This window comes from Rhinopithecus roxellana, chromosome 8 (genome assembly GCF_007565055.1).
Source record: "Rhinopithecus roxellana isolate Shanxi Qingling chromosome 8, ASM756505v1, whole genome shotgun sequence".
Classification (NCBI taxonomy): Eukaryota; Metazoa; Chordata; class Mammalia; order Primates; family Cercopithecidae; genus Rhinopithecus; species Rhinopithecus roxellana.
This window is the reverse complement of record NC_044556.1, coordinates 93059272-93084595: the sequence shown is the minus strand read 5'-3', so window position 1 is coordinate 93084595 and position 25324 is coordinate 93059272. Positions and strand designations below refer to the sequence as shown.

At 44.5% G+C, this 25324-nt stretch overlaps 1 protein-coding gene across 1 annotated transcript; it reads right to left on the bottom strand.

The window, feature by feature from the left end:
• Window positions 1-9015: 9015 nt before the first annotated feature.
• On the bottom strand, window positions 9016-20330 carry RHOU (ras homolog family member U). The gene is made up of 3 exons (XM_010374024.2): window positions 19763-20330; window positions 18023-18081; window positions 9016-12441 (listed from the first exon to the last, which is right to left on the bottom strand). Exons 1-3 carry the CDS (start codon window positions 20022-20024, stop codon window positions 11986-11988), a joined length of 777 nt encoding a protein of 258 aa, XP_010372326.1. The 5' UTR covers window positions 20025-20330; the 3' UTR covers window positions 9016-11985.
• Between the last annotated feature and the right edge of the window lie 4994 nt (window positions 20331-25324).

The window sequence follows — 25324 nt, the reverse complement described above, 5'->3', positions numbered from 1 at the left end:
GTTTCAAAAGATGGCGCGGTCCCCAGAATTCCAGGGTCAGGATGAAGACGCAGCATCCGGGGATGCACTGGGTTGGGGGAGGTGGAGGGAGCGCAAAACACTTGAACCCGCCGCCGACTTTATCCCACGCAGTTATGCAAGGTGATGGAGTGGGGCGGGAGTCACCCAAAAGGAAAACGACGCGGCAGGCGGTGTCTACCTGGACCTCCCTCAGACAGGCTGGGGAAGCAGACCGGCTCAGAGCGATTTTAACCCAAAGTAAACGCAGACCAGGAGGGGCGACCGGGCCTGGGAAAACCTCATAGCCACGCAGGACTTCCCGCGGGCCGGGTGAGCCGGCCAAGATACTTCAACACACGCGCTGGCTCCTAAACCCCAACTGCGATGGATCAGGGGCCTGAGGGGTCGCAAAGCACAGACTTGAACTAGAAAGACGGGGCCTTACCCACTGGACTCTGTCGTTGCTCCGCTTGACATCTGCCCAGTTCATTTTGAGCCTCTTGCCAACAGTGGCAAAAATAAATCTTTAATTCTTTATCCCCAAGCCCCCGGTGGAATCTGTAACATAGTAAGGCCTCAGCATGAAATAAAGCCACCTCCCTGAGCCCTTTTCCCCGAGGACAGGCACACCCACTCAGAGTTTGCAGACTCTGAACACTTGGAGCCCAGGCGCCTTTACCTACAAGCTGATCGCTCCATTTGCATGCCATCTCCAGGATAATTTCCTTACAGTGCTTTCCAAAAGCAGCTTTTACACATCCTGATCGTGTTACTGAAATGCCCCTGTTATTGCTTCTGCCCACCGTTGTCAGTGGATCCTTTGAAGCAAAAATCTGCTTAAAATCAAATTACTCTGTATCTTAGGAAATAAAAATGTAGACAGAAATGACTAAAGAAAAATGTTATATTCAACAGTCAATGTTAAATTACATGTTTTATGCTTCTGAGATATAAACCCCTATCTCCAAAAAATTTCTAGCACACAGCTAATTTGTGTGAATATTATTGGGGGTGAGACAGGGAGGAAAGATGATATAAAAGTTAATATGCTTTTGGCAGCAAGTAATAGGATGTTTGTCTCAAGAGAGCTTAAACTATAAAGGATTTTTGTTGGCTCGTGAAAGTGGAGACTCAGAAGTTCAGGCTTTTTTATTTCCTCACTCTGTCCTCCATTTGAGAGCTCTAGTCTTACAGAGGCAAGCGGTTGCCAACTGGGACAATATTCTTGACAAGTAGGAGAGAGAGTCTCTTATCTAACTGTGGAATTAAACTTCCCCCTCCTTCAGTCTGATTGGAATAATTTAGTGAATGTACTTGCTCCTGAACCGAGAACTGTCACCAGGGAAATGCCATGCACTGATTGGCTTAAACCTGTTTCCTAAAATGATTCTTGGCAGAGGAATGGAATTATCACGACTGACTTAGGCTGGATCTGGAGTCAGTGCCCAAAACCACATTGTTCCTACTCTGAAGAGGAAGGATGAAGCTGATGTTCACACACGAGAGAGCTAAAGAGAGAGGTCCAGTCCCTCGTTTGGATTGAATTACGATGAAACACTGAAGAACATTTACAAGACAAAAACAAAGTCAAAATGGACATTACAGCACAAGTGAGAAGTCCACACCAGAAACCCTGAGGAGGTCTCTGAACTTCCCATAGGATATGACAAAGGGAGTTGAAGCTGATTTTATCAAAATCATAAAGCCAGGACAGACTGACCCAACTTTGTCTGGGTAACACCTACAAAATTTGTCTAACAATAAGTAGGCAAGGGGAGGGGGAACAGTGAGGAGGAAACACGGTTGCACAAAAGAAAGTACTAGACTAAAAATGCCAAAATGTGCCAGTGTGGTTGTGTGAGCCTGCAATCCCAGCGACTCAAGAAGCTGAGGTGGGAGGATTGCTTGAAACCAGGAGTTCAAGGCTATAGTGAGCTTTAGACATACGCCTGTGAATAACCACTATACTCCAGCCTGGGCAACATAGTGAGTCCCTGTCTCTAAAAAGAAATCAAATTTTTTAAAAAATGCAAAATATAATAGCATCTGCCATTAGGTGATGAAACTATGATTCTTTTTCTCTCTTTTTCAAGTTTTTCTGTTTTTCTAATAATCTCAAAATGAGAATATATTTTTTATAATTAGAAAGTATTAATATAAGTCGTTAATGGTGGCTTCCAAATGTAACTTCTTCCTAAAATTCCTGTGATTCATTCTTTATTCACCATCCACAAAAGCCACAGGCACAGTAATAATTTTTCCAATATTTGTTAAGCGTCGAATTGTCAAGCTCTTCAGAGGGTTGGCAAGATAAAAGTCCCTAATTAACAAATACTCAAGAACTGACACATCTTTTCCATAATCATGTTGTTGTTTAAATTGTGGAATATTTGTGGTTGGAGGCTATGCTTAATTGTTAAAAAGTTAATTGTTTTTGAGTCAATAAGTGATCACTCTGGCTCCCCAAGAGAGACTCATTAACTTGGAAAATCCCAGTGAGAACCCCAACTCCAAGGGGAAGCACATTTATCTCTAGATGACTTTCCATATGCCACAGAGTAAGTTCTTGAAGGGCAAGGATTCTGTGCGCTGATTATCATATTGGCATCCACAGATAGGTGCATCACAAATGCTTTTCTTGATAGAGATAACAGCAAACAAACTCACATGGGCCATACTCTCTTTAATCAGCTTCATTATTTTCTCTATTTTGTACTATGTGAATCATTCTTCTTTGTAATTTTTACTTTCTTTTTTTTTTCTTTTTCACATTAACCAGGTTTTGATTAGTGAAGATTCCACTCCCTGAACTCCTTGTGTGTCAGAAAGCGAGAGATTTACTGTCTTCCTGGAAAACCCTTTATTTATCAAGGACTCTTCCATCCTCTGAAGCTCCAAAGCTGCCTCTTCCTTCCCCATCTTGGCAGGGACACTGCTGACACGCCTCTGACCACGAGCACATGACCAGGTCTCCGGATCCATGCCGAGCCCAACTATCTCAGGACATAATTTTCTCTACTTGGAGTTTGGTGAGAACTATGAATTTCTTAACGTCATATTGATTTTGCTTAAAATGAAAAATCCTAAACCTGTGGAGGTCAAGGGTGAAAAGAATTTTAATTATCTTAAAATAATGGTGAAAAGGAACAGTAGAGATTTCATGACTTTAGCTCCTGGTGAGGTTGAAAAAATTAAAGGTCAAAAAAATTAAACTTATCCTGTAAATGTATAGAGCTGGTCAGTGACAAGGACAGGATGATGATCCCATCTTCCTGGGGCCCTGGCGATACTGGATGGTCCTCTCAGCTCTGTGCCATGCAGCCTGTCCTGGTGTCATTGTGCACATGCTGCCCCACAGCAGTCACTCTCATTTAAATCCCAAATGTGGGCATATTACAAATTGCCTGCAAGAGAAAAGCAAACTGATGTCTCAAAAATGTAGACAGACAGGGCATGTCAGAAGAGCGGTATCAGTCAAAATCAGATGGTGCCAATATAGCATCCTGTCGCACAACTACCCATGAAAATGCCTTGGTCAGGGAGGGGGCAGTGTGGAGAATAAAGCCACCTTCTGTAAACCAATTCTACTGCTTTGGGAGATGACTATGTAATGAATGGTGGAGAGTAGTTTCAGTTCTGTATGGAACACAACTACTGAGAATCATGCTGATAATCATAGCAATTTTAATACATGTTTTTAAAAAGGGCTTCCTATATCCTAGGTGCTATGTTGTTCTACTTGTCCAAATGAAAGCTGAATTCTGTCCATTCTACAATGTAGGTTTGCCATCTAAAGAAACATGCAACCTCTATCTCAGCCAGCTGCCTCTGCTCATTCAGCAGGGTGCCAATTTTCCTTCGCTGGAAGTGTGCACTCTTCCCGTAGAGGAGCAAGATTCAGCAGTTTAGACAACATGTTTTCTCACCCTTTGAATAGTCAGACACTGACTAAAAGAATAAAGGTGACCGATACACCTTTTACCACCAAAAGCCCTGACTTCTAAACCAGTTGTGTTCTCCACCTGCACAATAATATGTATGATCCACCTCTTTTCACCCAAGATAGACATGAGCAATGGAGTGCACCAACCCTAGCAGCCATTGCCTCCCTTTCCAACTTGAATCCACTTGGCAGGCCCAAGCAAACATACTGCCCAGGGCTCATGTACTTGTGTAACTTCTTCCCCCTCCCCCACACACATTGTCTCTGGGCTTGGTTTTAGGTCTGGCTTTGACCCATGAACATTAACAAGCAGGGTGTAAACAGAGGCTTGGTAAACCCTTGCACACTGGAGCTGCCTCTCGTGGTACACTCTGTTGCGAAGTCGGTCTTGTCTCCATGCTATAAAGAAACTCCAGCTAGACTACTGAAGATGAGAGGGCACAGGCAGGGAGCTCTGAAGGTGGGAGCCTTTAGATGGTCCACCCCAGTTGAGCTGCACATTATCCCTCAACCACACAGCTACAACTGAGGCAAAAGAAGTGCTTGGCTGAGCCCCGTCCACCCACAGGATCACGAGAAAGAATAAGTAGCTGTTGCTCTAAGCCACTAAGTATTGGGGTGGCTTGTTACACAGCAACAACTAAACTGGTGTATCTCTACTGGAGGTTTTAAAGAGTCCCTCTATATCCTCTCTACACAAGAGCAGAAAGGGAGAAGGGAAATTAAGACTTAAAATATCCTCAAGGAGTAATAGTTCTACCTACCTCAGGCAAAGTTCCTTAGCAAATTAGTCATTTTGTTTCTCTCTCTAATAATTAAGGATAATAGCAACCAATCCTATGTATGTCCACATGTATAGTGTGAGGTTAGAAGAGGTGATATATTTATTTATTAATTTACATCACAACTCGGTCAAGAGGAGATTTAGACAGGCTAAGGCAATTGGTAAAATATTTTTCATGCCCAATAAATGAATGTGGTTCATAAATTTCAGGTATTATAATATTTATTGAAACATTTCTTCACTTACAAGCCCTCACTGTTTCCTGGTCTCCTCTATCAACATTTTTATAAGAAAAAATGTTCATTGCTTTACCTAAATAATTATTAGCCTGATTAATAATTGATCCCTTTCTACCATTTCCATTTGGAAATAGAAACACTTGGCTTTCAGCAGTACCTGATCAGTCTTGGGGGTGACGGAGAAGTGATTTAGAAAAGGAGCCAGTGTAAAGAAAGGGGCACTGAGTAGGACAACTGGGCCGATTAACCATGTGGCTGGTGACATGGAGGACTGTCTAACTTTCGGTAGGCTCTCAGCCACACAAGGGCCAACCACAAAAATCATTTAAGTTTGTCACAAAGGCAATAATTACTCATATAATGACTCTGCTTCATTCTCATCCCTTAGGCTGAAATAAGGTAACAAAGGAGGTAAATTGTGTAGATAAATTAATGCGTTGCAAATCCACTCATCAGTTACTGTGTCTGGTTTTAGATCATTAATGCACAATAATAACCTATGTGCAGCCCTCCTAGCTTCACGGTCTGAGATTTTATCTCAGAGTAAACATAGGAACCCAGGAAGAGCTAGGAGAGAGAAGGGACACAGGGGGAAGACACTCAGAGTAGGGAGAAGTTAGGGAGTTCTAGATGACTTTTCTGTATGTTTTTTAACCAATAAAACCTTTGATAAATACATGAGTCAAGCCAGTCTAACTATTTCAATTGATACTGCTGTGGTTGGCGACATTTTAGATACATCAGTCCTAAGTTCCTATTGAGTATCTCTTAGTAGAGATACTTGAGCAGATTCAAAACAGAATTCCAACTCAGTCAGCTGGGTCTGGTATAGTCTAAGTCCATGACAAATTGGAGCACAAAGAGTAGTCAATCTTTCTGATTTTCATGGTAAAGTCATTTCTTATATTTACTCCTGAAGCACATGAATTGTTTTTCCAACAGCCACTTACAATACTGATACTTGTCTTAAAGTAAAATCCTGAACCAGCTATTATCCAGCAACTGTCAAAGACTGACCAATGCAATTGATATTTCCAAAAGCTTGTGTACTAAGGGATATACTAGAATGTCTAAGTTCTATTTATGCTTTAAGTTTGGACTATAAGAATACACCCGCTCAAGCCTGTAATCCCAGCACTTTGGGAGGCCGAGACGGGCGGATCACGAGGTCAGGAGATCAAGACCATCCTGGCTAACACTGTGAAACCCCGTCTCTACTAAAAAATACAAAAAAACTAGCCGGGCGAGGTGGCGGGCGCCTGTAGTCCCAGCTACTCGGGAGGCTGAGGCAGGAGAATGGCATAAACCCGGGAGGCGGAGCTTGCAGTGAGCTGAGATCCGGCCACTGCACTCCAGCCCGGGCGACAGAGCAAGACTCCGTCTCAAAAAAAAAAAAAAAAAAAAAAAAAAAAAAAAAAAAAAAAAAAGAATACACCCAAAACAGCATGCTTGGACTGTAAGAATACATGCCCTTATGGGAATGTTTTCCAAAGTGACAATCAGCATATGCCACGTTGATGTTATACCGCTTGCTGTTGGATTGAGAGGAAATGCTAGAAGCTGCTATATGGAGAATGTTTCTCCATCTCATGCAAAGCCAGGTAAAAATGTAAAATATTCACATCAACATTTTTGGTACCCAAACTCAAGGGAAGAAAACCAATTCCCCTCTAGAGCCTCCAGAAAGCAACACAGCCCTGCCAACCTCTTGGTTTTAGCCAATAAGACCCATATCAGATTTCTTACCTCCAGACCATAACGTAATAAATCTGTGTTGCTTTAAGCAACTTATAGCAGCTGAAGAAAGCTAATACAATGAGTTAAGTTTGAAGTACCTGTGGGACATTTAGGAGGAAAGCAGCAAAGGGCAATGGGATCTTCTGCTCCAGAATGTCTTCTCTTTTTAAAGATAAATGTTGGGTTCCCAACCACATGCATCTTTCATGTACACTCTGTGCCTCTTCAAGACTTGGTTTTATTGTTAGTATTGTACCAGATAACAGGGGGAACTGTGGTTGGGTGACTCGGGCTGTTAAACGAAGACTGTAAAAATATAAGAATGTGTCAGTCTGCAGCAAGAGCTTCTTGCATGACAAGAGTCAAGGGACAGCCCAGCACAGGGCTGAGGAACACGGCAGATCTGTGACTTCCACATGATGCCTGGGTCACAATCTTGCCTACTGACTCTCTAAACTACCTTTGTACACCTAATTCACAGCTCCCTGCTTCACCATCTGCAGGATTCACTTGTCAGTTTTCAGAGAGGTGGGCCGCCCCCGACAGTTCCACCAGGTCAGCAGCAGCAGCCACGGCAGCTTTGTTCCACAGAGCCAGCCTGTGCAACGAGGATTGTGATCCATATAATGTTGCTCTGATTTTATAAAATTAGTGGAAATGAAAAAAAATGAATGTGCTGTTACCCATTAAAAGTGTAAGCCTCATAAAATTTAATAGAAATGAAGATGGAAATCCTTAGGAATCAATTGTCATCTCAGTGGGATGCCCACAGGGACCCGAGCTCATGGACTGAGGGTCCTGCTGTGAAGGAAATTAAAGGAATCATTGAAAGGGGTCTACTAGGAAGACTACTCAGAGTGAGCATTTACTGAGTGCTTACTGTGTATCAGCGCTTTACATCCATAACCTCATTTGATCAGAGGATGAAAGCATCAGCTGATTGGGTAAGTGCCATGCTTATCCACTTGAGAGGTTAGAAAGTTGTTTAGACTCAGAAGGGTTAAAAGGCTAAGGAGCTTAAGGAATCAGAACCAGTAAGTGGCAGAGCCAGAATTCAAGCCCAAACAGCCTGACTCCTCCCCATGTCCCTGGTTGCCACCATCACCTCCCATTATCACCATCTTGACATCATCTCCCTATCTCTCCCTGCACTCCTTTTATCTTGTGACTGGCCTCTGGGACATACCAGATGCCCTTCTGCCTTGGGGCCTTGGAACCTTCTTTCCTTTTAAAACACTTCTCTCCCAGATGCTTCTCATTCCTTCACTCTCTTTGAATCCATGAATGCCTCGGTGTAGCACGTGGTCACCTCCTCTACAATGGCTGGATGCTCTGTCCATGTGTCCCAGGAAGGCCCGGCCAGGACAAGGGAGATAGCCTGGGACTGGGTGTGGAGAAACCTCTGAGTCCCTCTGGGCTGGGGTCAGCTGCCCTGTGGAGGCCGGGAAACCAGCGCCTGGGGTGCTTTTGGCACCCCCCAGCCATGTGTGGAATTAGGTGGTACAGTAGTTTTAGTTGCATGCCATGCAGTCTTCCCATTCATTGTGGCTGAACATCCAGTGGACACTCCTAAAAGTTGTATCATGGCCTATGCAGCACCATGTGGAGCAAAGTGGATGGCGCCATCCTTCACAGGATGACCTTGAGGCTGGAGGGTAAAAGCAAGAAACTTCCAGCCCCTCAGAATAGTCGTCTGCCCAGGGTCCCATTTCCCGGAGCCCTCAGTACAAGGGCTGCATCCTCATGGCATGATGAGAAGACGGACTTCAAGAAACTGAAGAAATCACACAGAACACAACAGCACCTCTCGGCACCCTCAGGACCTGGGAACCCTGGTCCTCAGCTCTACGGCTGGTAAGGGCTCACGGTGCCTTTGACTCTAACCTCTTTCAGGTGATTTACAGATCTTGGATGTCTCCTCTGCAGGTTCAGGATTCAGACAGCCCAGTGAGAAAGGCAGTACTGTTTCCAGATGAGGAAACTGAGGCTCAGATCGCTGGCTGTCTCAGCTTCATCCCACACTAGTGCTTCTCTGAGCCCGGACTTTTGGCTCCAAGAATAGTGCTCCTTCCAACACACTGGGACATCAGCATACAATCTGTGAGGAACATGTAGCCAGCGGGTGCTTACTGTCAGACTGTGGCTCCAGAATTCAGAGAACCCCATGCTGAATCAATTAGCACTTCAAATTGGTTGGAGATGCATTCCCAGAATGCCTCTCAGTGTATGTCACAATGCCTCCCAACTAGTGCTTCTTCAAGATGTGGCTAAACACCTCCAACAAAATTCTTTGATAGAAAAGGCAAGAGTCATTATTTCCATAGGTCAGAATTTATTTCATACCATCTTATTTATGGCATTTTCAAGTACAACATTCAGCTCAACATCATTTACACTTGAAAACAGAAAAGCACAACTTGGTAAGGCACCAGGTTACGATAGTCTGGAGAGAAAGCCTTGCTCCCATTTTGGCTTGTGTAATACCTGGGTAGTTTCTCTTGAGTCTGTCAAGCAGAGAACAAGGTTATAAAAGGTCCATTTATACATACATGGTAACAAGAGAAAACAAACAGTTTTGAAGTATGCTGTATTTTTAAATTATAACGGTGGCCCACACTTGTAGTTCAGCCAAAGTGGCATTCTCTAAAGCAAAATTTTTATAAAATCTTCTCTGCAATACCAAGCTGCAAGTTTAACAATTTTTTAGCTTTGAAGCAAACCAACTTTATATTTAACTCAAGCACATATTTTAAAAACATTTTCGGCCCCAAACTATGTTCACAAAGAAATAAAAATGGAGGAAAATCTCAAGTATAATCGTACCTTTACTATTCTATAAAATGCAGCAATATATTTTAAAAACTGTTGCATTTAAAGGTCAACCCACTAGATTTTTAACACTAACAGTCCAAGGTGTTATCAACCCCAGTTAAAATTCAACTGTTTGCATAAAGCTTTCAGAACTGGGCCACACAGGTATACTTCACTAAGCACTTTCCACCCGTGGCCTAAAGGCAGGAGGTGCGGAAGGCCCCTCCAGGGAGACCAACTGCAGCCCCACATACTGTCACATGCATAAAACTTCTTTCAAGTGTTGTGTTCTATCTTAAAAATGAATTTGCACTATACTCCATGCTATTTACTTTAATATAAAAATAGTGTTTCAAATCGCTTACCAGTTAAATAACTCATCTTCCCTCCCGCACCTCTGGACACTAGTCAGGCAGAGCCCAGCCTGGGAAGCCTAGCTTTCCACAGATAGGTAAGTCAGGCACGGCAAGATGAGACTGTATTCGATTAGGTCTATTTTAAGCTTTTCCACAAATCATTTTATTCCTTCAGGTTGTAACTAAATGCTCCAGGAAACTATGACCGACATCAATTCCAATGTGTTGAATAATCAATAGTTAACAGTCTATGTATTTCAGTGGTTTAAAGATTAATCTTTTGTTAAACAAAGAAATTTGTTAATTTTATTTACTAACAGGAATAAATAGAACCCCTAACCTAAAGTATAACCTGAACTTTTACTTTTTCTATAGAAAAACACAAACTGGATTTCTTTTTAATATAAAAAAGACAACACAAAACCCACAGAAAAATAAAACTCTTCTATCTAACTGGCTTTACAGATTTCCCTCGTTAGTTGTGGAAGTGACTTTGGTGGCTCTGGTTCACCCACCGCAAGCCCGACACTGTAACTCAGTGTTTAGGCTGCCTTGTGGTGTCTCGGAAGCATTCCTACCAGAGTAAAAACTACTCTCCTGAGATGGCACATTTTCTCCAGAAGATTCAGCCCTAAAAGCTGCCACCTTGAAGGATGTATTTCACTGTCACAGGAAGCAGCCAAGCATGGGGGCCAGGGTCCCGGCATGCACCTGGCTGGCCACACGCCCCGCCCCTCAGGAGTCCTCGTTGTCCGCTGGCCTCTGCTGCTACTGCCCTGAAAGCCATCTGTGGCTTTAACTGGTTGTTTTAACAGGTTTCAAGAGATGTTCATTTTATTTTTCGTTTAGTTTTAAGATGTCCTCAAAAATGTATATATTAAGATACACTTAAAAACATACTCTGAATATAATAAAAATGATGTTGGTTCAAAAAAGTGTCAACAAGAAGAGGAAGCCAAGCTTCCCTAACATCTGTGTTTGTGGCCATGCTTTTCCCCATTAACTGTGTAAAAGTCTGAATCAACAGCAAATACAGCCATACAGACCTATGTATCTGTGTGCATGAGTGTGCGTGGGTGTGCACACAGAGAAGTACATCTTGACTGACTTAAGAAAAAATGATCTGTGTTGTGTCCCACAGACATTTGCTGTTGGCCTTTCAAGAGTATTCACCTCCCTGCCGAAGAGACAGCTTGAGTATGGAAGTTTAAAAACAATCCAGATAGGTGCTCCCTGTTGCCGTTGTTACCTAGCATTGAGGCAGCTTGGTGCAAGTGTTACAGTACCGAAAGCAAATGTCACTTTCTGATCTCCACAGGAACCACTCCCTAAAACGTGAGAACTACCGACTAACACTTGCTTTCCTCCACACAGCACTTTGTCTATGTTCATACATGTCAACACAACTGGTCTAAGAAAGAAAAGTCCCAATCAGCAAGTCTCCTTTTTTGTCTACACAGTGCCATAGAGTCAGTGGGATGTTTTTTGCCCGTTGTTTTTAAATCATAAGCAACGGGTATTAGCAAATGACAAAAGTGACTGGTTTGAGGTTTTGTAGGCAGAGGTTTCTCATTTTTTCCCCAGATTTTTGCTCCTTAAAAAAAAAAAAAAAAAAAAAAAAAAAAAAAAAAAAAAGGCATGGTTTGCATGGAGTTTCAAAGCTAAGAACTGTTCTTACCATGGTTGACCTGTGTACATAATGCACTGTGCATTAACTAGCCCTTAATCAAGAGAGGGTTAACCACAGCGTTCCTCCCGTTTGCTCTTCTGTACATTATAATGTAGCAGAGCTTCATTCTTGACATCCAGATTTGAGGTGTCTTCTTCATATTAGATATAAATTAACCAGAGGTCTAGAACTCTAAATTTCCAGAGATGTGAAAAAATTTTAATTTACTTCAAAAATATCTTGCATAAGTATCTCATCCCTAAGCTCAAACAAACAACAAGAAAATTAAAGGCAAGAAAGAATACATAAAATTGAGAGCTCCTCCTATAATACATATACACACACTCTCGATATAGGTTCTACACAGTAAAAGAAGTTGTTTCAGCTAATATAGCTTCTAATATCGATTTCATCTGAAAATAGCCTTTCTGGGTGTCTTGCCAGCATCATACGAAACAGCAGTACTTCTTCCACCAGGACTTGGAGAGGTTTTTCATTTTATCTGGAGTCCTGCTTTTAGACTTCTTTGGCTGTTGCTGAGTGTCCGAGTATTGAATGCCAGCGACGATGGCTGCATCAAAGACCTCTTTGAGGTTTTTTTGAGTCAAGGCTGAACACTCGATGTAGGAGGCGGCTTTGATTTCCTCGGCGCACAGCTTAGCCGCCTCTTCAGGCACTGGCTTTTCTTTGCATTTGTCCAACTCAATGAGGATTTTGACGTCTTCTCTGAGATCCGACTGCGTTCCAACTAGGATGATGGGGGCTTTGGGACAGTGGCATCGAATCTCCGGCACCCATTTCTCACTGACGTTCTGGAAGGATGAGGGGCTCACAACACTAAAGCAGAGGAGGAAGATGTCTGTGTTGGTATAGCAGAGAGGCCTCAGCTTGTCAAATTCATCCTGCAACCAAGCAGAGTACCTAAAAGTTATTTTTTTAATGAATTCTCATCAGTAAAAAGATCATCTTCACATTTTTCATGAAAGGGTCTGGCAGGTGATAGAAGACCCACTGGTTCTAGAAGGAAGAGCCAGCATTCTTGAAACGATCCTACTGTTTACCCAAGTGGGGCTAGCGCATCAGCAAAGGTGTGGCAGCCATCTGCTTTCAGGGCCAGCTATGGTCTGAACACTGCCAAACACGTTCACCGTGTTCATTGACACTGAAGACCTACTTGCAGCTTAACATAGAAAAAGTGCTCAAAGCAGGTAGGTTCTAGAAGTAAAATGGACTTAAACCTTCAGCTGAGTGTAACCCAAACTTACTCTCAATTCTTGGTACTTAGCTACTCTTTCAAGATTTAGACCACACCCTTATTGATCCTCAAGACTCCCACTCAACCCCAGTCTATGAACACAGCTCCTCTCTTTACCAGTCCAGCCCTGCCTTTCCCCACAACAGCTCTGAATGATGCCAATTTCATCCCATCTGCACTGTGCACACGCTCTGCCCACACCATGCACAGCAACGCAGAGTAATGATAATCAGACGCAAGGCCAGACCAGAAATGGAGTTGAGGACCTCTGTCAGTCCACTGTCATCAGTGACTCAGAAAACTTGTGCTTCTCAGTGCCACATACAGACACTGGTTAATACATCCTCATTCTGGCTGTATCTTCTCTTCCTCCCTCCTTCCTACATTTTCTCCTACTTCCTTTGTCCTTGCCAATACCCATGGCCTCCATGTACAGTGCTTTGGACAGATATGAACTGGAGAATAGGCATGCCCACCCTACCCTTAAGGTACAGAGAAGTGGATGGGTTAAGTTAAGAGTTGATTACAAATAAACCAACGGTTGTGCTGCCAATGCTCTCCCGCAGTCATCCATTTAACAGACATACTGAGCATCACCTACACTCAAGGCACAGTGGCAGACGAAGGGATTTGGTTGTGAACAGAGAGATGTTGGTCTCCAAATTACCATTTCTTTATAGAAAACACCCTATAGTTCCCTATAGCACCATATTCAGCTAACTGAAAACTTTCGCTCAACTCTTTTGTAGAAAAATATTTACTCTTTCCTATTTAAAAGGTATATCTGTTGGGGCCAACCATCCTCAGGTGTAAATAATTTTCCAATGACAAGAAAAAGTTCAATGGCACTCATGTTTTTCATTACTCAATTGACACCCTCTGATGATTTACCAAGTACTATCTACATCTACATTATTCTCCAACCGTGGCTTCTTTCTCTTGGTATAAAATAAACCTGTAACTTATTTGAATGTAATTTCTTCATTTGAGGATCCATGTTTCAATTACGGGACGACAACTGACCAACTAATCACATTAAAGTCAACCAGCTAAAATGTTCAACAATCAATATGGCATTTCAGAATGTCACTTGTGAGGCTTCTGTAAGCAAAAGTTGAAAAAGAATGACTTAGCCAAGTGTGGTGGCATGTGCCTATAGTCACAGTTACTTGCGAAGCTGAATCGGGGGAGCACTTGAGCCCAGGAGTTTGAGACCAGCCTGGGTGACACAGCAAGACCCCTCTCTCTAAAAAAATTTTTAAAAAGAAAAAGAATGACTTAATGTTTCTTCATGCCAACTTTGTGATGAATAAATAAACACAGAAACACAGCCAGGTAGACTATGGCTCCAGTTCTGAAGATCTTTTAATGGAATGCTCCCTTTGTTCTTAGAGGGCCTCAAAGAAAGAAGTATAAAACTGAGACCAGTATTAAGGCAGCCCCCTCAGGTAGCTGCACCCCTGACCGTGCCCTGGTATCTGGGGTTGTATTACTGAGAAAAATTAAGGAAAGCACAAGGGCTGGGCCTTCTGAGTGGGCTTTGGAAAGCTATCTCCCCAGATCTCTTGAGATTCTGGCTAAGGGGCTTGAGAAATAAAACAGAAATTAGACCCTCCTGCTCAGCGCCTGACCAGAAACCTTAGATATCTGATGGAATAATGCAATACACACGTGCAATGAGGACAACTGGAATGCACCTTTAAGAAAAGGCATTCCGAGGCCAAGCAATTTGCACGTGCTTGCCAGGTCTGTGGCACAGACACTGCACAGGAGTCTGATCAGGGTGAGCAGGGCAGAGAGACAAGACTGGATTCTACACCCCTCTGGTCTAGCTGCAACTTGATTTTTTTTTTTTCCAGTATAAGATTTTTCCAAGTACCTTATGGGTCAAAAGGCTGAAGAATTTTCAGCTTCTACTGGCAATTCTCCAGTGAACTACTCCTATTTCAGCAATATGTTTTTCTCTTCTGCCAAAGGTATGTTTTTTCATGTCTCCAGTCTGTCTCTGATCAATCTGCCCTTGAGTGGGACTGTAAGCCCAGTGTTAAAAACTCCTTTTGACATCTTATAGACTCACCTACCCTCCCTAAAATGAAAAGCCAAAGGTACAAGAAGTGATTTCTTCAGCCTGTAGAGCCATCCATACTCTGCTCCCATCAACTTCTTTGGGAAACCCACTCTCCAGCTCCACATCCCCAAATTCCAACCTATCTGTGCTCACACTGATTCTCCAGGCATCTGAAATGGAGGTCAATGGAGTCACTTAACCCTCAAGGTTCTCATGTCAACTGCCTAGAAGAGGTATGTGTTCCTTCCTCCATAACAAAACATGGCAGGTATCACAGTGAGTCCCCTAAAATGTATTTTATCAGGTCAGGACTAGGGAGAGTAGAAAAGAACTACCATTTTGACCAGCTTGGCTAGTAGTCTAAATAAAGACTAATTTATAAATGCGGGATCAGAAAAACAAAAACAAAACCACAAATACCTGACTTATCTTACCAGCAGTGAATTTTTCATAGTTTTTGAAGTTGGTTTTATTCATTATTCAAATTTTTCGATGGTGGTCTTATTCATTATTTAATTGGATGTACTCTTCTAACCAGTACACAAAGGTTAAGAAATACAGTAAATCTCATTGAAAATATTGCTGAGAGGCCAGAAGAATAATTTCCAAATAAACTGAAACTTACAAATGTAGTACCAAAACCTTTGTTTTTCCTTAATTATAACTTTTTTGTGTAAAAATACTTCTAAAGGGATGCTTGTGCTTTCCTGATTTTTAAACAGATTATACTAAGGAACAATTTAACTCTTCCTTGATGATTCGGAGTCATTTTTGCAAAGTTTTTCTGGTAAAATTCCTATTTGTCTTTCAAAACCCTGCTCAGAGGTTTGCCCGCCAGGCCCAACCAGCCTGCACCTCTGAGCCTGAGCCTCTTTTCTTCCCTTCGCTTGCTCCTTCACAAGCTTCCATAAACTAGTTTGTCTTTCCTCCACACTGTAAGTCTATTAAGGAGCAGGTCCACAACTTATGGTTGCACCCCCACCACCTTGTCTTCCTCTGGTTCATCCATTCCAAAACCACGAGATGAAGCCCTGCCATCACTCTGCTGGGCACTGGGCATAAAACCCCAGCTCCAGAAGCTGCATCCTGCTTGAAGAGTCAACACTTATGGGGAGTCCAGTGGACAGTGATATTTGAGTGACATCCTGGGGCACGTAGCTGCACTGAGCTTCTGCTCCACCCTGTAAGGCTCCCTGCTAACTGTGCCTTTGGACTTTCTGTGTTTTCCTGACTTCCGTCTTATCCTCAGGGTCTGACTTCAGTAGGTCAGATGGCTATGTTTACTGAAATGTTCCTCCGCCCGTGTTTTATTTATTTATTTATTTTTGAGACAGAATCTCACTCTGTCACCCAGGCTGCAGTGCAGTGACGCGATCTTGGCTTACTGCCACCTCCGCCTCCCAGGTTCAAGCAACTCTGCCTCAGGCTCCTGAGTAGCTGGGATTCCAGGCGCCCGCCACCACACCCAGCTAATTTTTGTATTTTTAGTAGAGACGGGGTTTCACCATCTTGGCCAGGCTGGTCTTGAACTCCTGACCTCGTGATCCACTCGTCTTAGCCTCCCAAAGTGCTGGGATTACAGGCATGAGCCACCGCAACCGGCCCTCCATGTTCTAAGGCTCAGAAAACCTGACCCCCCTGGTAGGCAAAGCATTCTCACTTCATACAAGAAAATGAGTTTGAATTATAAATACCATCATGGCATTCAGAAAGATTTCAGTACTAGAAGTGACGGTATTCTTTTTCTTTTTTTTTTTTCCAAGAGACAGGATCTTGCTTGCTCTGTCAGCCAGGCTGGAGTGCAGTGGCACCATCATAGCTCACTACAGTACAGCCTCAAACTCCTGGGTTCAAGCGATCCTCTCACCTCAGCCTCCTGAGTGGCTGGTGGCTGGGACTACAGGCAGTGCCACCACACCAGGCCAATTTTTTTATTTTGTAGAGATGATGTCTTGCTATGCTACCCAGGCTGCTCTCAAATTTCTGGCCTCATGCAGTCCTCCCACCTCAGCCTCCCAAAGAGCATGAGCCACCACACCCAGCCTGATTTTTGTTTTCTACAGATGATAGAATACAGACAGTGCTTGGTTTTTCCAAGCTGAGGCACTCCCAAGCTATGGCCTCCACCAGCCTGGTGTTCCTTGGAGATCAAGGCTCCCCGGTCTTATGTCATCTTGAGGTTTAAAAAATAAGATCTGTCGTCAGCTCTGAATCTGCTGTCCCAGAGTAGGTGAGCAACTTGGAAGCTCTGGCTTAGATGAGGCTCTGGGGGGCAGTGGAAAGCCAATGCCTTCATAAACATAGTCATGTGATGGCACCTCAGAAAGTGAAGGGGGCACTTTCACCTGCCTACAAAGTACCCCCGGAACTTTGCTGAACTCTAGAACATACCAGAGAGACAAGTTCATTAACTATCACTTTGCCAAAATCAAGTACCCCTGGGTGTTCACAAGGCACAGCCTGGCTTCAATGACTCGAGTACCCACCAAGGGGGGCGGGGGTTCTTCTGGGGAACACAGTGAGGGAATCCTATACTCCCTGGCTATTTCCTCCGAGTGCCCAACCCTTGAGACAAAGCGTTCACAATTTGGATAGAATAAGCCCAGTTAGTTCATCCCTCCAGCTTAGGACTGCTCTGACAAATGTATCTGTGCTTCAAGGGTTGGGGCTGGTCCTAGCGAGTCAAACCATAGCTCAGGAAGGGAAATATTAACCCTTACTGATGTAAATTCCATCTTTTTCTTGAGCAAATTTCTTAAATATCTGACTCACTGGCCTTTAATAAAACGATTATAAGATATCACTAACTCAGTTTGGGAAATGACGACAAAGCATCACTGAAACTTTTTCATAAAAAACAGGGAGTAAATAATAGAAACTCCTATAAGATAAGAGCTGTTCCTGACCGTGCTTCCTCCCTTGCCTGGCTATGCAGAGCTGGGCCAAATCCTGCTTTATTAGCTTGGAGGTATCTTCCTTTGCTTCCTGACCGCCAACCCCTGGCCCCTGCCCACCCTCAGAGAGGGGCCAACAGCAGGGGTGGGTCCACTTCATAAGGCTTTAGAATGACCTAGTTACTGACTGGGGGAATCAAAGGTTATTTGGAAATCTTTAAAAGGCTGTTTCCTTTCCCAGCACTGAGCTGTAACATGATACTGACCTGTCCAGCAGTGTCACAGAGTTGGAGTCTCACGGGCCGCCCATCCACAGACACCACCGCTTAAAAACAAAACCAAAATGACAATCAGGAGGTGTCTTTTAACCCCTTTTGGAATATTAACAGTTTTAGCTTTCACCATCATTCTCACTCCAAACACCTCTGCTCCTATTCTAGGTCCTCTAATGAATTAAAGACTAGCCTAAAACAAGGAGGCCCTGTGGAGGCATTTTTGTATACAAACCCAGGGCTGACAAGTCACTCCACCACCATGAACCAGGCAGCAAATCCCTGAACCCTTTGATGGTGCCCCCAGAAAGGCCTATGCTTTTCTCCCAGTCCTGGAAGATTTATTTTCCTGTCACACTTGTTTCAAAGGACCTAAAAACAACACTGGGGGTAAATGGGAAGTAACCCTGCAGTTTTAAATCAGTGGAAAACCTCACAAATAATTCTGTTTTCCCTTGGGAAAGGTTCCCCAACTTCAGGGTTTATCATAAAATTCCAGTTTGTTTTGAGAACATGTGCAAACACAGGCTGCCTGCATTGTCCTGTTTAAAAATGAGGGCACTCTTTATCTCTATGTCAGGCCGAAAGAAGAATTAAAAAAGAAAAAAGAAAGCCATGCCCACCTTTCCACTGGGATTCGGGGACTCGGCGAGTGTGGAGAGGCCTGCAGCAGGACATGTTGTGGAGGTTTCTATTTTAATTAAGCAGTCAATTTTGTCTCTTTCTACACAACTTTCTAATTGTTTCTAAATGTTTATACTAGTCAGCAGCAGGGGTGGGGTGGGGTGGGGGAGGGGAAGAAACAATACTCTATGGTGGAAACCCACCAGTACAGCACCCATTTCTCTAGGGTACCTTTGGGATGAAAGGAAGGTCAGAGAAGCAACTTTTTCTCTTAAGAAGCGAAACAGTTAAATGTTTCCTACTAGCTTCTGTGAATTTCAACTTTTTCTTAAATTTCAAAAAGACCTGAATATCGAGATAGAGAATTCCTTTATCTTTGTATCTACCAAGGGAAATGACATTGCACCCGGTACCTAAGAGCTTTAAGTAGCTTAAAGGGATCCTGAAAGGATACCAACAATCAGAATCTAAGCCCATGTGGGCAGGGAAGGTGGTGGTGGGGCTCAGAAGAAAGAAATGGTGTTTACTTTCCAGGTTTCATCCAAACCTAAGCCTTCAGGAGGGCCGCTCGCGCTATTTTCACTAAATCAAGTGTTTTCCTGGCGTCTCCGCGGCTCTTTAAAGTGGAGACGCCCCTTGTGAGCTGAGCCGCCTAAAAGGAAAGGAGCGACGCTCAGGTAAAGGCACCTGCGCGTCACCTTCTGATTGAAACTGCAGCGGCGCCAGCGACGTCGCCCTCAGGAAACTTTGCTCTACGCAGCAAACTGACCCGGCAGCCAGAACTCAACCTGTTTCACTCCTGCTTATCCGTTGCTTAAATTGTGAGATTTTTTTTTGGCAACGGCTCTTGCTGCCGCTCCGCCCTCCTCTCTCCAAGCTCTGGTTGTAGGGCTCCCCATTCCCTCGTGGTCCTTTCCTGTTAGCTCCGTGCTTGCCCAGTCCCTGACACTTAGGAAACGTCCTACTCGCCTCATTTGTCCGGCTTCCCCGCTGGAGCCGCGCCCGCGGCCCTGCAGCGCCCTTGGGAGCCCCGCGACCCTCGCGCCACCCTCCTTCCCCTGGACGGACCGCGGCCACGCGTCCCCGGCCCCGGCCCCCGGGCCCGCTCACCGGAGAAGTTGTCGAAGGCAGTGGGGATATACTCGGTGGGGTAGCCGTTGGTGGTGTAGCTCACCACCAGGCTCGTTTTGCCCACCGCACCGTCGCCGACCAGCACGCACTTGACGCCGCGCCCCTCGGCACCCCCCGCGCGCCCTCGGCCCCCCGGCTCCCCAGGCCCGCGTCCCCCACGTCCCCCGCGCTCCCGACGCGGCGGCACCGGAGGCGCCTCGCAGCGGTCGGGGAACGCGGGGTCCCCCTGCTGCGGGGGCATCGATCCGCGAGCGCGGGCTTGCGGGCGCGGGCGAGCAGGGCCGGGCCCGACCGCCCCTTCGCCCCGGAGGGTGGCAGTAGGGAGGAGCTGTCACCGACAGCTGCGGGCGCGTCCCCGGCCCCGGAGAGTGGCGGTTCCGGGCTGCACGGCTAGCAGACAAAGGCGGCCTGGGAGGGTCGTGGCTCCGCGCTCCGGCGGCGCCAGCCGCTCTGCCCCACGCGATTGGAGGACAGTGGTCCGAGCGCCGTGGATCCCAAGCGCTCTGTCTCCGCCCGGCTTCCCGGCGACACGACGCGTGGGGGGCGGGCGGGCGGGCGGAGAGGGAAAAGAGGCGGGTCCGGCCGGGCGGCTCGGTCCCCGCGCCAAGGCCACAGCGCCCCCAGCCTGCGCGCCGCGCGCCTGCACCCGCGCCCGAGGCGGCGCCGCGACCCGGCAGGCGGGGACTGCTAACACGTGCGCGGGAGGACCCGGAACAGGCGTCCTCCAGAGGACGCCTCGCACCCGGTCCGGGGAGCGGCGCCCGAAGGAGCCGGGCCACTCTCGACAGTCTCCTCCCCAGCTCTCGAGAGGGTGACCACCGCGCGACTGGCCCGGGCGGTTCCGCTTTCTGGCGCCCACACGAGCCGGGAAGCCTGAGCCGCCTCCTATTCCTCTCCGTGGAGCCCCTGGCCGGCAAGGGGTCCACCCAGGGGTGAAAATGAAGTGTCCTGGAGGCCTGTCCTGCGAATGAGATTGAATTAACAGACAGCTTTTTTCCTTAAGTCTTAACTGCAGCTGATCGTGTGATTTTTCTCATTTTGAAGCAAAAGGATGCCAACTCCATTGTGAATGCTCCTTTCACTTTCTCTTTCGGCATGCCGTGAACCTTATACATGTATGCTCCAGCAATTTTTTTATAGCCCCAATTCCTTCATTTACTTAAAGGTAATTCGGAGACAAAGTATTCCGTTTCCCCTTGATTCCTTTCTCTCTCTGCCTTCCTTCTACATGTGGTCAACAGTCCATTCAGAAAAAGGACTGCTCTTCTGAGCCGAATCAGAATACAAACAGTCCTGGGGGTGTACAGTGTGCTGTGAGAAGAGCCACATATTATTAATACACATATTGATGCTAGTGGTAGTAAAAATAACAATAATAAATACTGAGCTTTCATAATGTGTCAGATACTGTTATAAGCACTCTTCATGAATTAATTATTTTAATCTTAACATTACTTACAGCCATTTTACAGATGAGAACACCTGAGGCACACAGATATTAAGTAACGTTTTGGGATTTCACAAGCTAGTAAGTGGCAGTGCGAGGATCCAAACCCAAACAGTCTAGCCCCAGAACCTGAGCTTCTAACTAAAATCCTGGAGGCAAAAATAAGAGTGTATGATAAACATAGTCTTGAACGTATAGCCATTGTCAGAATGCAGGTGATGGATTTATCAAGAAGTTAGAAGCTTGAATCCAGGACTCCTGACTTGCAAAGGACACTTTTACATTGCTGGGAGATCTAGCAATGTGCACACATGGTAATATGTTTCTGCAAATTTTGAAAAACAAAAGTATTTTAATCACCACCAGTTAAGTTTACTGTCTTTTTTAACTCTAACTTATCCTTATATTGAGTGATTTTGAAGAAGCCAGGTTGTTTGGTGTAATGGGATACAGAATCAGGATGAAGGTGAGATAAGGGGGATGTCAAGGATGCAAAATTTATGACAAATTGAGCATTCAGAGGCAATATCAAAAAATAAAAAAATTAGAGGGCCCTTACTCTTAGGGTCAAGGCAAGTGCCAATGTTAAGTTTTGAGCCTCAGGTACCTGGCTTGCCTCTCCCTAACCCTGGCCATGATGACAGGATATATTTGTGTGGTTTACACTTCTCCTATGTAGATATGTTGTTGCTAGCCATCCAGGTATAGGAATGGCTACCACTGACGTACCTATGACCCTCTGTGAGAGTCACATTGGTGTCCTCAACTATCTTACTTTCCCCAACACTAGAACGGTTCCAGTAGCAAAAGAGTAGCAGAGCTTGAGATGGGCAGAGCTGGAAGCTAGTTGGGCAATTCTTTCCATCATAAAACACCTAATATCGGCTGGTGCGGTGGCTCATGCCTGTAATCCCAACACTTTGGGAGCCTGAAGCAGTCAGAATGGTTGAGGCCACGAGTTTGAGGCCAGCCTGGCCAACATGGCAAAACCCTGTCTCTACCAAAAATAAAAAAATTTAGCCGGGTGTGGTGGCTCACACCTGTAATCCAGATACTCCAGAGGCTGAGGTGGGAGGATCACTTGAGCCTGGGAAGTCGAGGCTCCAGTGAGCCCTTGATCAGCCACTGTACTCTAGCCTGGACGAGAGTGAGACACTGTCTCAAAACGAAACAAATAGAAAAAAACACAATATTGTTAGAGAAGGTTTGACTCTCTCTACTATACCTGATCAAAACGGAAGTTCTCTCTTGTCAGAAAGGTACCTGTACTCTAAATGCAGCAGATACCGTTATAAATGCACCATACATCTTTGGAGAAAAATCACATGAAATGAATGATCTGAATTCCCATGTTTGTAAGAACACGAGGCTGTAGTAGTACAACAAAAAGCAAGTTCACCTGTGTGTGAAGTAACTTCCTATTGTTCCTATAGAAAATATCTTACAAAACTGAGTAAGTCATCAAAGGGTATGCAACTGAAACATGTAAATAGTGTCATAGAAGTGTGTCAAGTAGTTTATTAAAATATCATGTCTTATGTATTTTGTTGAAGTTTATGGTGTTTATTAGCCTTTTAAAATTTGTAACTTACTGTGATGCATTTCTCACTCTATACATTTGTTTTTGTATCTAATTTTCTATTCCTTTTTTTTTTTTTTTTTTTTTTGAGACGGAGTCTCGCTCTGTCGCTCAGGCTGGAGTGCAGTGGCCGGATCTCAGCTCACTGCAAGCTCCGCCTCCCGGGTTTACGCCATTCTCCTGCCTCAGCCTCCCCAGTAGCTGGGACTACAGGCGCCCGCCACCTCGCCCGGCTAGTTTTTTGTATTTTTTTAGTAGAGACGGGGTTTCACCGTGTTAGCCAGGATGGTCTCGATCTCCTGACCTCGTGATCCGCCCGTCTCGGCCTCCCAAAGTGCTGGGATTACAGGCTTGAGCCACCACGCCCGGCCTAATTTTCTATTCTTAATTTTGTATTTTTTTTTTTTTTTCTTAGTGAAGTCTCACAAATGTGATAAGCCTCAGGCCCTACAAAACTTGGCTTTGCTCCTCCATGTGGCCAGCTGTCAGTTTTTGTGTCCTGTGCCTCCCCCTCTTGCTTTTCCCCCGTCTCATGCTGAGTATCATCCCATGCCCACTCATCTGGGCCCATTTTTCTGGACACAACTTAATCAGCTCCCTGCATCCTTATCTAAAATGCCGGAAACTAATGTTTGCCCTATTCATGAGACTCTTCTGTAGACAACATAGGAAATCAGACCCCACGCCAAACAGTTGGGTATTTCATCCAAGTCCAAGAGCAGGAAGATGACAGAATGCCTACCACCGTCGGGGGCTACAAGAAGCCCTTCAAGGTGTGTGGGCTCAAGTTGTATGATATATTTGTTTGTTTATTTGCTTATTGTCTGTCTTCTCTTATAAGCTCCATGAAATAAGAAACTTTATGTTGCTCATTCCTGTATCCCACACTTAGAAGCACGTGGGGCAAGTAGTAGGTGCTTAATAAATACTTAAGCAATGGTAAATATGTAAGTGAAAGTAAAACATGTTTTGAACTTGACAGTTCTGTAAAAAAAAAAAGAAAGAAAGAAGAAGAATGTAAAACATGGACTCTCAAAACATGGACAGTTATATTTTTATGCTTTCATAAAATGTTTTTAGAAAGAATGAAGGAAATTTGACCACTTCTTGCAGCTATTAATATAAAACCATGTCTTTGCTCAGTTTCAAGACAAAAAATGCGTTACACCTCATGTATTCCCATTTGATTTTTCACCAAGGCGGTGCAATGCCTTCCTTCATTGTGCCGTGGGCCTAGAAAATTCTGAAAACTGGGTGCAGATTTTCCGTTCTTAAGATCTGGTCTCTCTGAGGCCCTCCAGCCCAGCTGTGAGCATTCATCCCCCTACCTACCCCCAACACCTCCTCCAGGACTTCCAGCAACCCAGCCCTGGGCCCCCAACAATACGTCAGAGAAGGTGTCCTCCTCGAACTACAGGTCTGTAACCCCTTCCTCCTCCCATGAGCTTGCTCTTTCTCTGCTTAGGTGTCACCTCCTCCAAGAATGTTTATTTTTGTGCCTAATTTTCTATACTTAATTTTGTGTTCTTTTTCTTAATGAAGTCCTCAAAATGTGATAAGCTTCAGGACCTACAAAACTTGGTTTTGCTTCTCCATCTGGCCATCTGTCCGTTTTTGTATTCCATAGCCTCACTCTCTTGCTTTACCCCTTTTTATGTTGAACTGCCCCACACCCACTCATTTGGGCCCATCTTTCTGGGCTCGACTTAATCAGCCCCCCACAGCCTTATCTAAAATGCTTGGAACTAACGCTTGCCATATTCATAAGAATCTTTTACAGGCAACGTAGGAAAGCAGGCTCCCACACCAAACAGATTGGTGTTTCATCCAAGTCCAGAAATGTTCCCTGACCCCTTATGTGGATATATTTGTGCTTGTCCCTATCACAGCCCTTATCTAGTGAAATCATCTACTGATTATACAGCACCTACCCTTGCTCATAATCCCCTAAAAGGGAGGATCCCCAGTTCACAAAACTCTTCCCCCCAGCACAGTATTAATATGTTTTCTAGGACTTTTTCCATCAAGTTATTTTAACTGTTCCACTAGCAAATAATTAATAGTGAGTTTGTAGTTTTTTACTAAAATGGTAAAAAAAAAAAAAAAAAGGTCCTAATAGACTTTCCACTGTGTACCTGTCACTGTTGTATCTTTTGATATATTTAAGAAATAAATAAATTTGTATCTGCTCAACATATTCCTTGCCAGGTGTCATTGTCATCATCATATTAAACATAAAGCTGTTTTTCCTGCTATTGATAACATTTCACCGTTTACTGACTACCGAATCAGAACAGCATGGTTTTTTTGGATCTTTCGTTTTAGCAGGTCATATAACTCTGTGTGTTCATTCACTCTTTAAACGGTAACCCTTTGCCTTGGACACATTAATCTGATTTCTTTCCTTCAGCAGCACCCTAGTTTTTTTAAATACCCTATAAGAGGACATCAGAAGAATACTTCTCTAAAACTGGAGATTCTAAGCTGGGTTGTCTATTGCCAACATGGCTGTCTG

Excerpts from the sequence above, each read along its gene's own strand:
- RHOU (XM_010374024.2), bottom strand. The coding sequence starts at position 20,024 with ATGCCCCCGCAGCAGGGGGACCCCGCGTTCCCCGACCGCTGCGAGGCG. Across the intron at positions 18,082-19,762 it reads TGCCTTCGACAACTTCTCCG|CGGTGGTGTCTGTGGATGGG; the intron begins GTGAGCGGGCCC and ends TTTGTTTTTAAG. Across the intron at positions 12,442-18,022 it reads TCTGTGACACTGCTGGACAG|GATGAATTTGACAAGCTGAG; the intron begins GTCAGTATCATG and ends GCTTGGTTGCAG.